The 13,121-nt window shown below is 38.0% G+C and overlaps 1 protein-coding gene across 1 annotated transcript in view; it reads left to right on the forward strand.

Annotated features, from left to right (window-relative positions):
- The window catches only part of LOC110988479 (uncharacterized), an 85,567-nt gene that overhangs the window by 22,248 nt on the left and 50,198 nt on the right, over window positions 1-13,121 (forward strand). The window contains exons 9-18 of the mRNA XM_087137810.1: window positions 619-864; window positions 1,827-2,072; window positions 3,325-3,570; window positions 4,533-4,778; window positions 5,735-5,980; window positions 6,943-7,188; window positions 8,236-8,481; window positions 9,445-9,690; window positions 10,763-11,008; window positions 11,973-12,218. Of these exons, the coding sequence (XP_086993936.1) occupies window positions 619-864; window positions 1,827-2,072; window positions 3,325-3,570; window positions 4,533-4,778; window positions 5,735-5,980; window positions 6,943-7,188; window positions 8,236-8,481; window positions 9,445-9,690; window positions 10,763-11,008; window positions 11,973-12,218 (2,460 nt within the window). The remainder of the gene's footprint in view (window positions 1-618; window positions 865-1,826; window positions 2,073-3,324; window positions 3,571-4,532; window positions 4,779-5,734; window positions 5,981-6,942; window positions 7,189-8,235; window positions 8,482-9,444; window positions 9,691-10,762; window positions 11,009-11,972; window positions 12,219-13,121) is intronic.

Consider the following 13,121-nt stretch of genomic DNA (forward strand, 5'->3'; position numbering starts at 1 on the left):
GTGAGGGTACTTTTGCTTTGATTTAAATCCAGGAAGGCATGGTTCAGGTTGCATTTTTTCATGTTCAAGTTGTGAACCCCAAATTGGCTAGCTGGGAACATTTCTGTGAGAAGGATTTTTGCTGGATTATTGCCATGTACTTACACAATAATAAATTGCCAAAGAAAATGAAATCTGCCATAGCAGTGATTAAAAAAATCTGGCTATTTTCTTTGCACAAGTCAGTGCAACATTAAGATTCAGTGCCTTGGATGACATTATAGTTCAACCATGAATGTGCCAGTATGCATTAGCGTAAAAACCAAAAAGCATCAAAATATGGGTTCAAATTAAAACACAAAAATATAAAATCGGGTTAATTGAAACCCAAAGATGCAATTTCAAGGGTTTTAGTAAAATTATAAAAACATTTCTATTTCCTGGTTCCTTTAAGTTGTGGTTTTGTTTCATGTGTAAGGGTATGTTGTTGAGATCCCCCTGAATTTTTATAGTATCAAGTTTGAAAGAATATTGTGTTTATTGCACCCTGAGCAGATAAAAATTAGCATTTTAAGGTTCATTTTATTATTCATCATAGAAAATGCTATTGTTCTTTTCTTATTTTGAACCTTCTTACAGCGGACAATACACCCCCTGTAATTTCATGTCCTAGTAACATAGTAAGGACAGCAACTAACAATGTGGTGACATGGTCACCTGCAACTGCCACTGACAGTGGGCAACCGGGGGTCTCAGTCACACAAAGCGGGGGACCGGCCTCAGGAACTACATTCACACCTGGCACAACTACACAAATACAGTACACGGCAACTGATGCGGCAGGAAACACTGCAACTTGCACATTCACTGTAGAGATCCAGTCAGGTAAGTGCTAACTTTCTGGGTAAATTTTCTTTTCAGTAGCATTCTCAGTGGAAAAAAAGAGAGGAATCTCTGTAGTAAAGTACAAACTACACCTATGAAACTAAGAAGAACTGTAATCATGGTCTCGTTGATCATTGCTCGGGGTATTCCTTTTCATCATGTTGATTTTACTTAATTACTGACTTCAATGGTTTAAAAGTTTTGAAAATAAAATGATTGTGTTTAGTGTGTGATAAATTATGTATTTATAACCAAATCATATCTGCATTGTGTCTGCTTTGCGGAAACGGTTGAATGATGTTTTTGAGTTTCATGAAAACTTTTCACAATCTGACTGCTGGCGGCACTTTTGAGAAACGAAATTTGGATGATGTAATACCAGGGAAAAGATTGAAACTAGTAACCGTGGCAGGACTGGTTCCACTACTAATGTATATGTGTATCAACATGGAGCTACATGTACATGGAATGATACAGGAGATCGATCTGTGTGCCCGGCTTGCTGGTTGCATAGTCTCGTTTCCGTCAAGACTTGGTGCCCCTTTCTTTATGATTTACAATAAATCCAAAATTGTGCATCATCGCCGGTGGATGTATAAATTCTGCGTAAGAAGTGGCATTGAAATTCTTTGAGTTTCCAAAGAATGAAAGCATTCCTCAAGTTCATGCTGTTGTCCATGGCTACGCTTGCTATGCATGTCCTAAGCGCATTCATTGTGGTATTTCCTCTCACAGGGTAATACATCGCCAAAATTAATATTTATTAGATGCTAATTAACTTGTGGTTTTGTTTCATGTGGAATTGCATGTTGTTGAGATCCTCCTGACTATTTGTTGTAGCAACTTTGAAAAGACATTGTCGTTCTCTAAGCAGACAAAAAGAGCACTCTACAGGTAAATGATTTTTATTTTTCTGAAATGAATATGGCATTGTTCTTTCTTTGTTTTTAACCACCACACAGCGGACACTACTCCACCTATAATTACATGTCCAAGTAGCATAGTACGCTCAGCAACTAACAATGTGGTGACATGGTCACCTGCAACTGCCACTGACAGTGGGCAACCGGGGGTCTCAGTCACACAAAGCGGGGGACCGGCCTCAGGAACTACATTCACAGCTGGCACAACTACACAAATACAGTACACGGCAACTGATGCGGCAGGAAATACTGCAACTTGCACATTCTTTGTAATTATCCAGCAAGGTAAGTGCTAACTGTCTGGGTAAATTTTCTTGTCATTAACATCCTGTGTGGAAAATATAAGACAAAGATGAAGCTCTGTAGTAAAGTACAAATTACAGCTTGAAAACTAAGAAGAGCTGTTATCATGGCCTCCTAGATATTTGATTTGTGCCTTCCCTTTTATCATACTGATTTTACTTAATTTCATATTGATTTAAGATCACAATGATATTTCTCACAACTTCATAAAAAACTCAGAAAAGTGGCATTTGACAAGTGATAGTAGAAAATTGAAAGAATCCAGGAAATGAATTTTTCTTAGATACTTCCGATATCTCTCGCAATTTCATCAAAACTCAGAAAAGTGGCATTTGACAAGTGATAGTAGAAAATTGAAAGGATGAAGGAAATGAATTTTTCTTAGAATAAAATACTTCTGATATCTCTCACAATTTCATAAAAATCTCAAAAAAGTGGCATTTGACAAGTGATACCTGAAAGGATCCAGGAAATGAATTTTTCTTAGAATCACTTTTTGCCTATCTCTCCACTCTTCTTCCATGTACGAAGACCGTTTGACATCTTTTTTTGAGTTACGTTAATTGAACGGTGCATTTCTTCAAACATTAAAAATTTACCAAGTATTTCTGGAAAAGTGAGGGTACTTTTGCTTTGATTTAAATCCAGGAAGGCATGGTTCAGGTTGCATTTTTTCATGTTCAAGTTGTGAACCCCAAATTGGCTAGCTGGGAACATTTCTGTGAGAAGGATTTTTGCTGGATTATTGCCATGTACTTACACAATAATAAATTGCCAAAGAAAATGAAATCTGCCATAGCAGTGATTAAAAAAATCTGGCTATTTTCTTTGCACAAGTCAGTGCAACATTAAGATTCAGTGCCTTGGATGACATTATAGTTCAACCATGAATGTGCCAGTATGCATTAGCGTAAAAACCAAAAAGCATCAAAATATGGGTTCAAATTAAAACACAAAAATATAAAATCGGGTTAATTGAAACCCAAAGATGCAATTTCAAGGGTTTTAGTAAAATTATAAAAACATTTCTATTTCCTGGTTCCTTTAAGTTGTGGTTTTGTTTCATGTGTAAGGGTATGTTGTTGAGATCCCCCTGAATTTTTATAGTATCAAGTTTGAAAGAATATTGTGTTTATTGCACCCTGAGCAGATAAAAATTAGCATTTTAAGGTTCATTTTATTATTCATCATAGAAAATGCTATTGTTCTTTTCTTATTTTGAACCTTCTTACAGCGGACAATACACCCCCTGTAATTTCATGTCCAAGTAACATAGTAAGGACAGCAACTAACAATGTGGTGACATGGTCACCTGCAACTGCCACTGACAGTGGGCAACCGGGGGTCTCAGTCACACAAAGCGGGGGACCGGCCTCAGGAACTACATTCACACCTGGCACAACTACACAAATACAGTACACGGCAACTGATGCGGCAGGAAACACTGCAACTTGCACATTCACTGTAGAGATCCAGTCAGGTAAGTGCTAACTTTCTGGGTAAATTTTCTTTTCAGTAGCATTCTTAGTGGAAAAAAAGAGAGGAATCTCTGTAGTAAAGTACAAACTACACCTATGAAACTAAGAAGAACTGTAATCATGGTCTCGTTGATCATTGCTCGGGGTATTCCTTTTCATCATGTTGATTTTACTTAATTACTGACTTCAATGGTTTAAAAGTTTTGAAAATAAAATGAATGTGTTTAGTGTGTGATAAATTATGTATTTATAACCAAATCATATCTGCATTGTGTCTGCTTTGCGGAAACGGTTGAATGATGTTTTTGAGTTTCATGAAAACTTTTCACAATCTGACTGCTGGCGGCACTTTTGAGAAACGAAATTTGGATGATGTAATACCAGGGAAAAGATTGAAACTAGTAACCGTGGCAGGACTGGTTCCACTACTAATGTATATGTGTATCAACATGGAGCTACATGTACATGGAATGATACAGGAGATCGATCTGTGTGCCCGGCTTGCTGGTTGCATAGTCTCGTTTCCGTCAAGACTTGGTGCCCCTTTCTTTATGATTTACAATAAATCCAAAATTGTGCATCATCGCCGGTGGATGTATAAATTCTGCGTAAGAAGTGGCATTGAAATTCTTTGAGTTTCCAAAGAATGAAAGCATTCCTCAAGTTCATGCTGTTGTCCATGGCTACGCTTGCTATGCATGTCCTAAGCGCATTCATTGTGGTATTTCCTCTCACAGGGTAATACATCGCCAAAATTAATATTTATTAGATGCTAATTAACTTGTGGTTTTGTTTCATGTGGAATTGCATGTTGTTGAGATCCTCCTGACTATTTGTTGTAGCAACTTTGAAAAGACATTGTCGTTCTCTAAGCAGACAAAAAGAGCACTCTACAGGTAAATGATTTTTATTTTTCTGAAATGAATATGGCATTGTTCTTTCTTTGTTTTTAACCACCACACAGCGGACACTACTCCACCTATAATTACATGTCCAAGTAGCATAGTACGCTCAGCAACTAACAATGTGGTGACATGGTCACCTGCAACTGCCACTGACAGTGGGCAACCGGGGGTCTCAGTCACACAAAGCGGGGGACCGGCCTCAGGAACTACATTCGCAGCTGGCACAACTACACAAATACAGTACACGGCAACTGATGCGGCAGGAAATACTGCAACTTGCACATTCTTTGTAATTATCCAGCAAGGTAAGTGCTAACTGTCTGGGTAAATTTTCTTGTCATTAACATCCTGTGTGGAAAATATAAGACAAAGATGAAGCTCTGTAGTAAAGTACAAATTACAGCTTGAAAACTAAGAAGAGCTGTTATCATGGCCTCCTAGATATTTGATTTGTGTCTTCCCTTTTATCATACTGATTTTACTTAATTTCATATTGATTTAAGATCACAACGATACTTCTGATATCTCTCACAATTTCATAAAAATCTTTAAAAAGTGGCATTTGACAAGTGATACTTGAAAGAATCCAGGAAATGAATTTTTCTTAGAATCACTTTTTGTGTATCTCTCCACTCTTCTGGAAAAGTGAGGGTACTTTTGCTTTGATTTAAATCCAGGAAGGCATGGTTCAGGTTGCATTTTTTCATGTTCAAATTGTGAACCCCAAATTGGCTAGCTGGGAACATTTCTGTGAGAAGGTTTTTGCTGAATTATTTCCATATACTTACACAGTAAAAAATTGCCAAAGAAAATGAAATCTGCCATAGCAATGATTAAAAAAATCTGGCTATTTTCTTTGCACAAGTCAGTGCAACATTAAGATTCAGTGCCTTGGATGACATTATAGTTCAACCATGAATGTGCCAGTATGCATTAGCGTAAAAACCAAAAAGCATCAAAATATGGGTTCAAATTAAAACACAAAAATATAAAATCGGGTTAATTGAAACCCAAAGATGCAATTTCAAGGGTTTTAGTAAAATTATAAAAACATTTCTATTTCCTGGTTCCTTTAAGTTGTGGTTTTGTTTCATGTGTAAGGGTATGTTGTTGAGATCCCCCTGAATTTTATAGTATCAAGTTTGAAAGAATATTGTGTTTATTGCACCCTGAGCAGATAAAAATTAGCATTTTAAGGTTCATTTTATTATTCATCAATGAAAATGCTATTGTTCTTTTCTTATTTTGAACCTTCTTAAAGCGGACAATACACCACCTGTAATTTCATGTCCAAGTAACATAGTAAGGACAGCAACTAACAATGTGGTGACATGGTCACCTGCAACTGCCACTGACAGTGGGCAACCGGGGGTCTCAGTCACACAAAGCGGGGGACCGGCCTCAGGAACTACATTCACACCTGGCACAACTACACAAATACAGTACACGGCAACTGATGCGGCAGGAAACACTGCAACTTGCACATTCACTGTAGAGATCCAGCAAGGTAAGTGCTAACTTTCTGGGTACATTTTCTTTTCAGTAGCATTCTCAGTGGAAAAAAAGAGAGGAATCTCTGTAGTAAAGTACAAACTACACCTATGAAACTAAGAAGAACTGTAATCATGGTCTCGTTGATCATTGCTCGGGGTATTCCTTTTCATCATGTTGATTTTACTTAATTATTGACTTCAATGGTTTAAAAGTTTTGAAAATAAAATGAATGTGTTTAGTGTGTGATAAATTATGTATTTATTACCAAATCATATTTGCATTGCGTCTGCTTTGCGGAAACGGTTGAATGATGTTTTTGAGTTTCATGAAAACTTTTCACAATCTGACTTCTGGCGGAACTTTTTAGAAACGAAATTTGGATGATGTAACACCAGGGAAAAGATTGAAACTAGTTACCGTGGCAGGACTGGTTCCACTACTAATGTATATGTGTATCAACATGGAGCTATATGTACATGGAATGATACAGGAGATCGATCTGTGTGCCCGGCTTGCTGGTTGCATAGTCTCGTTTCCGTCAAGACTTGGTGCCCCTTTCTTTATGATTTACAATAAATCCAAAATTGTGCATCATCGCCGGTGGATGTATAAATTCTGCGTAAGAAGTGGCATTGAAATTCTTTGAGTTTCCAAAGAATGAAAGCATTCCTCAAGTTCATGCTGTTGTCCATGGCTACGCTTGCTATGCATTTCCTAAGCGCATTCATTGTGGTATTTCCTCTCACAGGGTAATACATCGCCAAAATCAATATTTATTAGATGCTAATTAACTTGTGGTTTTGTTTCATGTGGAATTGCATGTTGTTGAGATCCTCCTGACTATTTGTTGTAGCAACTTTGAAAAGACATTGTCGTTCTCTAAGCAAACAAAAAGAGCACTCTACAGGTAAATGATTTTTATTTTTCTGAAATGAATATGGCATTGTTCTTTCTTTGTTTTTAACCACCACACAGCGGACACTACACCACCTATAATTACATGTCCAAGTAGCATAGTACGCTCAGCAACTAACAATGTGGTGACATGGTCACCTGCAACTGCCACTGACAGTGGGCAACCGGGGGTCTCAGTCACACAAAGTGGGGGACCGGCCTCAGGAACTACATTCACAGCTGGCACAACTACACAAATACAGTACACGGCAACTGATGCGGCAGGAAATACTGCAACTTGCACATTCTTTGTAATTATCCAGCAAGGTAAGTGCTAACTTTCTGGTAAATTTTCTTGTCATTAACATTCTCTGTAGAAAATATAAGACAAAGATGAAACTCTGTAGTAAAGTACAAATTACAGCTTTAAAACTAAGAAGAGCTGTTATCATGGCCTCCTAGATATTTGATTTGTGTCTTCCCTTTTATCATACTGATTTTACTTAATTTCATATTGATTTAAGATCACAACGATACTTCTGATATCTCTCACAATTTCATAAAAATCTTTAAAAAGTGGCATTTGACAAGTGATACCTGAAAGAATCCAGGAAATGAATTTTTCTTAGAATCACTTTTTGTGTATCTCTCCACTCTTCTTCCATGTATGAAGACCGTTTGACATCTTTTTTTGAGTTATGTTAATTGAACGGTGCACTTTTTCAAAGATTAAACATTGACCAAGTATTTCTGGAAAAGTGAGGGTACTTTTGCTTTGATTTAAATCCAGGAAGGCATGGTTCAGGTTGCATTTTTTCATGTTCAAATTGTGAACCCCAAATTGGCTAGCTGGGAACATTTCTGTGAGAAGGTTTTTGCTGAATTATTTCCATATACTTACACAGTAAAAAATTGCCAAAGAAAATGAAACCTGCCATAGCAATGATTAAAAAAATCTGGCTATTTTCTTTGCACAAGTCAGTGCAACATTAAGATTCAGTGCCTTGGATGACATTATAGTTCAACCATGAATGTGCCAGTATGCATTAGCGTAAAAACCAAAAAGCATCAAAATATGGGTTCAAATTAAAACACAAAAATATAAAATCGGGTTAATTGAAACCCAAAGATGTAATTTCAAGGGTTTTAGTAAAATTATAAAAACATTTCTATTTCCTGGTTCCTTTAAGTTGTGGTTTTGTTTCATGTGTAAGGGTATGTTGTTGAGATCCCCCTGAATTTTATAGTATCAAGTTTGAAAGAATATTGTGTTTATTGCACCCTGAGCAGATAAAAATTAGCATTTTAAGGTTCATTTTATTACTCATCAATGAAAATGCTATTGTTCTTTTCTTATTTTGAACCTTCTTACAGCGGACAATACACCACCTGTAATTTCATGTCCAAGTAACATAGTAAGGACAGCAACTAACAATGTGGTGACATGGTCACCTGCAACTGCCACTGACAGTGGGCAACCGGGGGTCTCAGTCACACAAAGCGGGGGACCGGCCTCAGGAACTACATTCACACCTGGCACAACTACACAAATACAGTACACGGCAACTGATGCGGCAGGAAATACTGCAACTTGCACATTCACTGTAGAGATCCAGCAAGGTAAGTGCTAACTTTCTGGGTAAATTTTCTTTTCAGTAGCATTCTCAGTGGAAAAAAAAGAGAGAAAGCTCTGTAGTAAAGTACAAACTACACCTATGAAACTAAGAAGAACTGTAATCATGGTCTCCTTGATCATTGCTCGGGGTATTCCTTTTCATCATGTTGATTTTACTTAATTATTGACTTCAATGGTTTAAAAGTTTTGAAAATAAAATGAATGTGTTTAGTGTGTGATAAATTATGTATTTATTACCATATCATATCTGCATTGCGTCTGCTTTGCGGAAACGGTTGAATGATGTTTTTGAGTTTCATGAAAACTTTTCACAATCTGACTTCTGGCGGCACTTTTGAGAAACGAAATTTTGATGATGTAATACCAGGGAAAAGATTGAAACTAGTAACCGTGGCAGGACTGGTTCCACTACTAATGTATATGTGTATCAACATGGAGCTATATGTACATGGAATGATACAGGAGATCGATCTGTGTGCCCGGCTTGCTGGTTGCATAGTCTCGTTTCCGTCAAGACTTGGTGCCCCTTTCTTTATGATTTACAATAAATCCAAAATTGTGCATCATCGCCGGTGGATGTATAAATTCTGCGTAAGAAGTGGCATTGAAATTCTTTGAGTTTCCAAAGAATGAAAGCATTCCTCAAGTTCATGCTGTTGTCCATGGCTACGCTTGCTATGCATTTCCTAAGCGCATTCATTGTGGTATTTCCTCTCACAGGGTAATACATCGCCAAAATCAATATTTATTAGATGCTAATTAACTTGTGGTTTTGTTTCATGTGGAATTGCATGTTGTTGAGATCCTCCTGACTATTTGTTGTAGCAACTTTGAAAAGACATTGTCATTCTCTAAGCAGACAAAAAGAGCACTCTACAGGTAAATGATTTTTATTTTTCTGAAATGAATATGGCATTGGTCTTTCTTTGTTTTTAACCACCACACAGCGGACACTACACCACCTATAATTACATGTCCAAGTAGCATAGTACGCTCAGCAACTAACAATGTGGTGACATGGTCACCTGCAACTGCCACTGACAGTGGGCAACCGGGGGTCTCAGTCACACAAAGCGGGGGACCGGCCTCAGGAACTACATTCGCAGCTGGCACAACTACACAAATACAGTACACGGCAACTGATGCGGCAGGAAATACTGCAACTTGCACATTCTTTGTAATTATCCAGCAAGGTAAGTGCTAACTTTCTGGGTAAATTTTCTTGTCATTAACATTCTCTGTGGAAAATATAAGACAAAGATGAAGCTCTGTAGTAAAGTACAAATTACAGCTTTAAAACTAAGAAGAGCTGTTATCATGGCCTCCTAGATATTTGATTTGTGTCTTCCCTTTTATCATACTGATTTTACTTAATTTCATATTGATTTTAAGATCACAACGATACTTCTGATATCTCTCGCAATTTCATAAAAATCTAAAAAAGTGGCATTTGACAAGTGATACCTGAAAGAATCCAGGAAATGAATTTTTCTTAGAACCATTTTTTGTGTATCTCTCCACTCTTCTTCCATGTATAAAGACCGTTTGACATCTTTTTTTGAGGTACGTTAATTGAAAAGTGCACTTTTTCAAACATTAAAAATCTACCAAGTATTTCTGGAAAAGTGAGGGTACTTTTGCTTTGATTTAAATCCAGGAAGGCATGGTTCAGGTTGCATTTTTTCATGTTCAAATTGTGAACCCCAAATTGGCTCGCTGGGAACATTGCTGTGAGAAGGATTTTTGCTGGATTATTTCCATATACTTACACAATAATAAATTGCCAAAGAAAATGAAATCTGCCATAGCAGTGATTAAAAAAATCTGGCTATTTTCTTTGCACAAGTCAGTGCAACATTAAGATTCAGTGCCTTGGATGACATTATAGTTCAACCATGAATGTGCCAGTATGCATTAGCGTAAAAACCAAAAAGCATCAAAATATGGGTTCAAATTAAAACACAAAAATATAAAATCGGGTTAATTGAAACCCAAAGATGCAATTTCAAGGGTTTTAGTAAAATTATAAAAACATTTCTATTTCCTGGTTCCTTTAAGTTGTGGTTTTGTTTCATGTGTAAGGGTATGTTGTTGAATGATGGGTTGAATGAAGGGTTGAATGATGTATGTTGTTATAGTATCAAGTTTGAAAGAATATTGTGTTTATTGCACCCTGAGCAGATAAAAATTAGCATTTTAAGGTTCATTTTATTATTCATCAATGAAAATGCTATTGTTCTTTTCTTATTTTGAACCTTCTTACAGCGGACAATACACCCCCTGTAATTTCATGTCCAAGTAACATAGTAAGGACAGCAACTAACAATGTGGTGACATGGTCACCTGCAACTGCCACTGACAGTGGGCAACCGGGGGTCTCAGTCACACAAAGCGGGGGACCGGCCTCAGGAACTACATTCACACCTGGCACAACTACACAAATACAGTACACGGCAACTGATGCGGCAGGAAATACAGCAACTTGCACATTCACTGTAGAGATCCAGCCAGGTAAGTGCTAACTTTCTGAGTAAATTTTCTTTTCAGTAGCATTCTCAGTGGAAAAAAAAAGAGAAAAAGCTCTGTAGTAAAGTACAAACTACACCTATGAAACTAAGAGGAACTGTAATCATGGTCTCCTTGATCATTGCTCGGGGTATTCCTTTTCATCATGTTGATTTTACTTAATTATTGACTTCAATGGTTTAAAAGTTTTGAAAATAAAATGATTGTGTTTAGTGTGTGATAAATTATGTATTTATTACCAAATCATATTTGCATTGTGTCTGCTTTGCGGAAACGGTTGAATGATGTTTTTGAGTTTCATGAAAACTTTTCACAATCTGACTTCTGGCGGAACTTTTTAGAAACGAAATTTTGATGATGTAACACCAGGGAAAAGATTGAAACTAGTAACCGTGGCAGGACTGGTTCCACTACAAATGTATATGTGTATCAACATGGAGCTACATGTACATGGAATGATACAGGAGATCGATCTGTGTGCCCGGCCTGCTGGTTGCATAGTCTCGTTTCCGTCAAGACTTGGTGCCCCTTTCTTTATGATTTACAATAAATCCAAAATTGTGCATCATCGCTGGTGGATGTATAAATTCTGCGTAAGAAGTGGCATTGAAATTCCTTTTGTTTCCAAAGAATGAAAGCATTCCTCAAGTTCATGCTGTTGTCCATGGCTACGCTTGCTATGCATGACCTAAGCGCATTCATTATGGTATTTCCTCTCACAGGGTAATACATCGCCAAAATCAATATTTATTAGATGCTAATTAACTTGTGGTTTTGTTTCATGTGGAATTGCATGTTGTTGAGATCCTCCTGACTATTTGTTGTAGCAACTTTGAAAAGACATTGTCGTTCTCTAAGCAAACAAAAAGAGCACTCTACAGGTAAATGATTTTTATTTTTCTGAAATGAATATGGCATTGTTCTTTCTTTGTTTTTAACCACCACACAGCGGACACTACACCACCTATAATTACATGTCCAAGTAGCATAGTACGCTCAGCAACTAACAATGTGGTGACATGGTCACCTGCAACTGCCACTGACAGTGGGCAACCGGGGGTCTCAGTCACACAAAGCGGGGGACCGGCCTCAGGAACTACATTCGCAGCTGGCACAACTACACAAATACAGTACACGGCAACTGATGCGGCAGGAAATACTGCAACTTGCACATTCTTTGTAATTATTCAGCAACGTAAGTGCTAACTTTCTGGGTAAATTTTCTTGTAGCATTCTCTGTAGAAAATTAAACACAGAGATGAAGCTCTGTAGTAAAGTACAAACTGCACCTTTTAAACTAAGAAGTCTCTTGCTTTCACATACCCCTGTCCAGCCTTCATATGCAAATTTCCCATGTGCCTATTACAATTCGCAAAAAAGACTTGATTGTGCATGCTGCCCCCTGACCCACCACAATGCAATGCGGTCCCGCCGCCATGTTTGCCCTTCTTTTCTCAGCGCCTATAGTTTAGAGATGTGTCTTTTCTGACTCCTCGAATTCTAGAGTTCCGTACCTTTCATGCTATTGAATTGACTTGATTCCTTGTCTTTTGGTAAGAGTGCTTATATTTTAAATTTTGTTTCTTGCATGCTATGTTTTTTCTTGTGGTTCTTTTCTGCCCCTTGTTTTCTTTGCATCATATATTGGTTGGGTTGTGACCTACCATGATGTGTGATGGTGTTATGTGGGTATGGTCTTGAAAGGGTCGGAGGGCCCTTCTCTCACCATGTGGTGCGTGCGTTTGAACAATAACGGCCCAAAGCAGTTTGGGTCTGGCCGTGGGCAGGGCTTAGTGAGCCGCCCTGCTCCCCTGTGGTGCGGTTTGCGTTTTCCGATTAGCGGCCTCAACGACGAGAGACCTGAGCAGGCTGGGGCTAAGGCACCCCGGGCCTGGATCGTCACGATCAGGCGGACCGGAGTACTGCAAAAGCTGACCGATACCCTCCTTGACTAGAGAGAGCCAGAGTACTGCAACTCCTAGATCAAAACAGCCTCTGTAGATCAGGCGGACCGGAGGACCACGAAGCCTTTGATCTCTGATGACCAATACCAGGATTGGTTGGGTTCTGTAATAAAGCCCTTGATCACTGATGACTA

This window comes from Acanthaster planci, linkage group LG06 (genome assembly GCF_054643075.1).
Source record: "Acanthaster planci isolate LZ-2023a linkage group LG06, COTS_SCS, whole genome shotgun sequence".
Classification (NCBI taxonomy): Eukaryota; Metazoa; Echinodermata; class Asteroidea; order Valvatida; family Acanthasteridae; genus Acanthaster; species Acanthaster planci.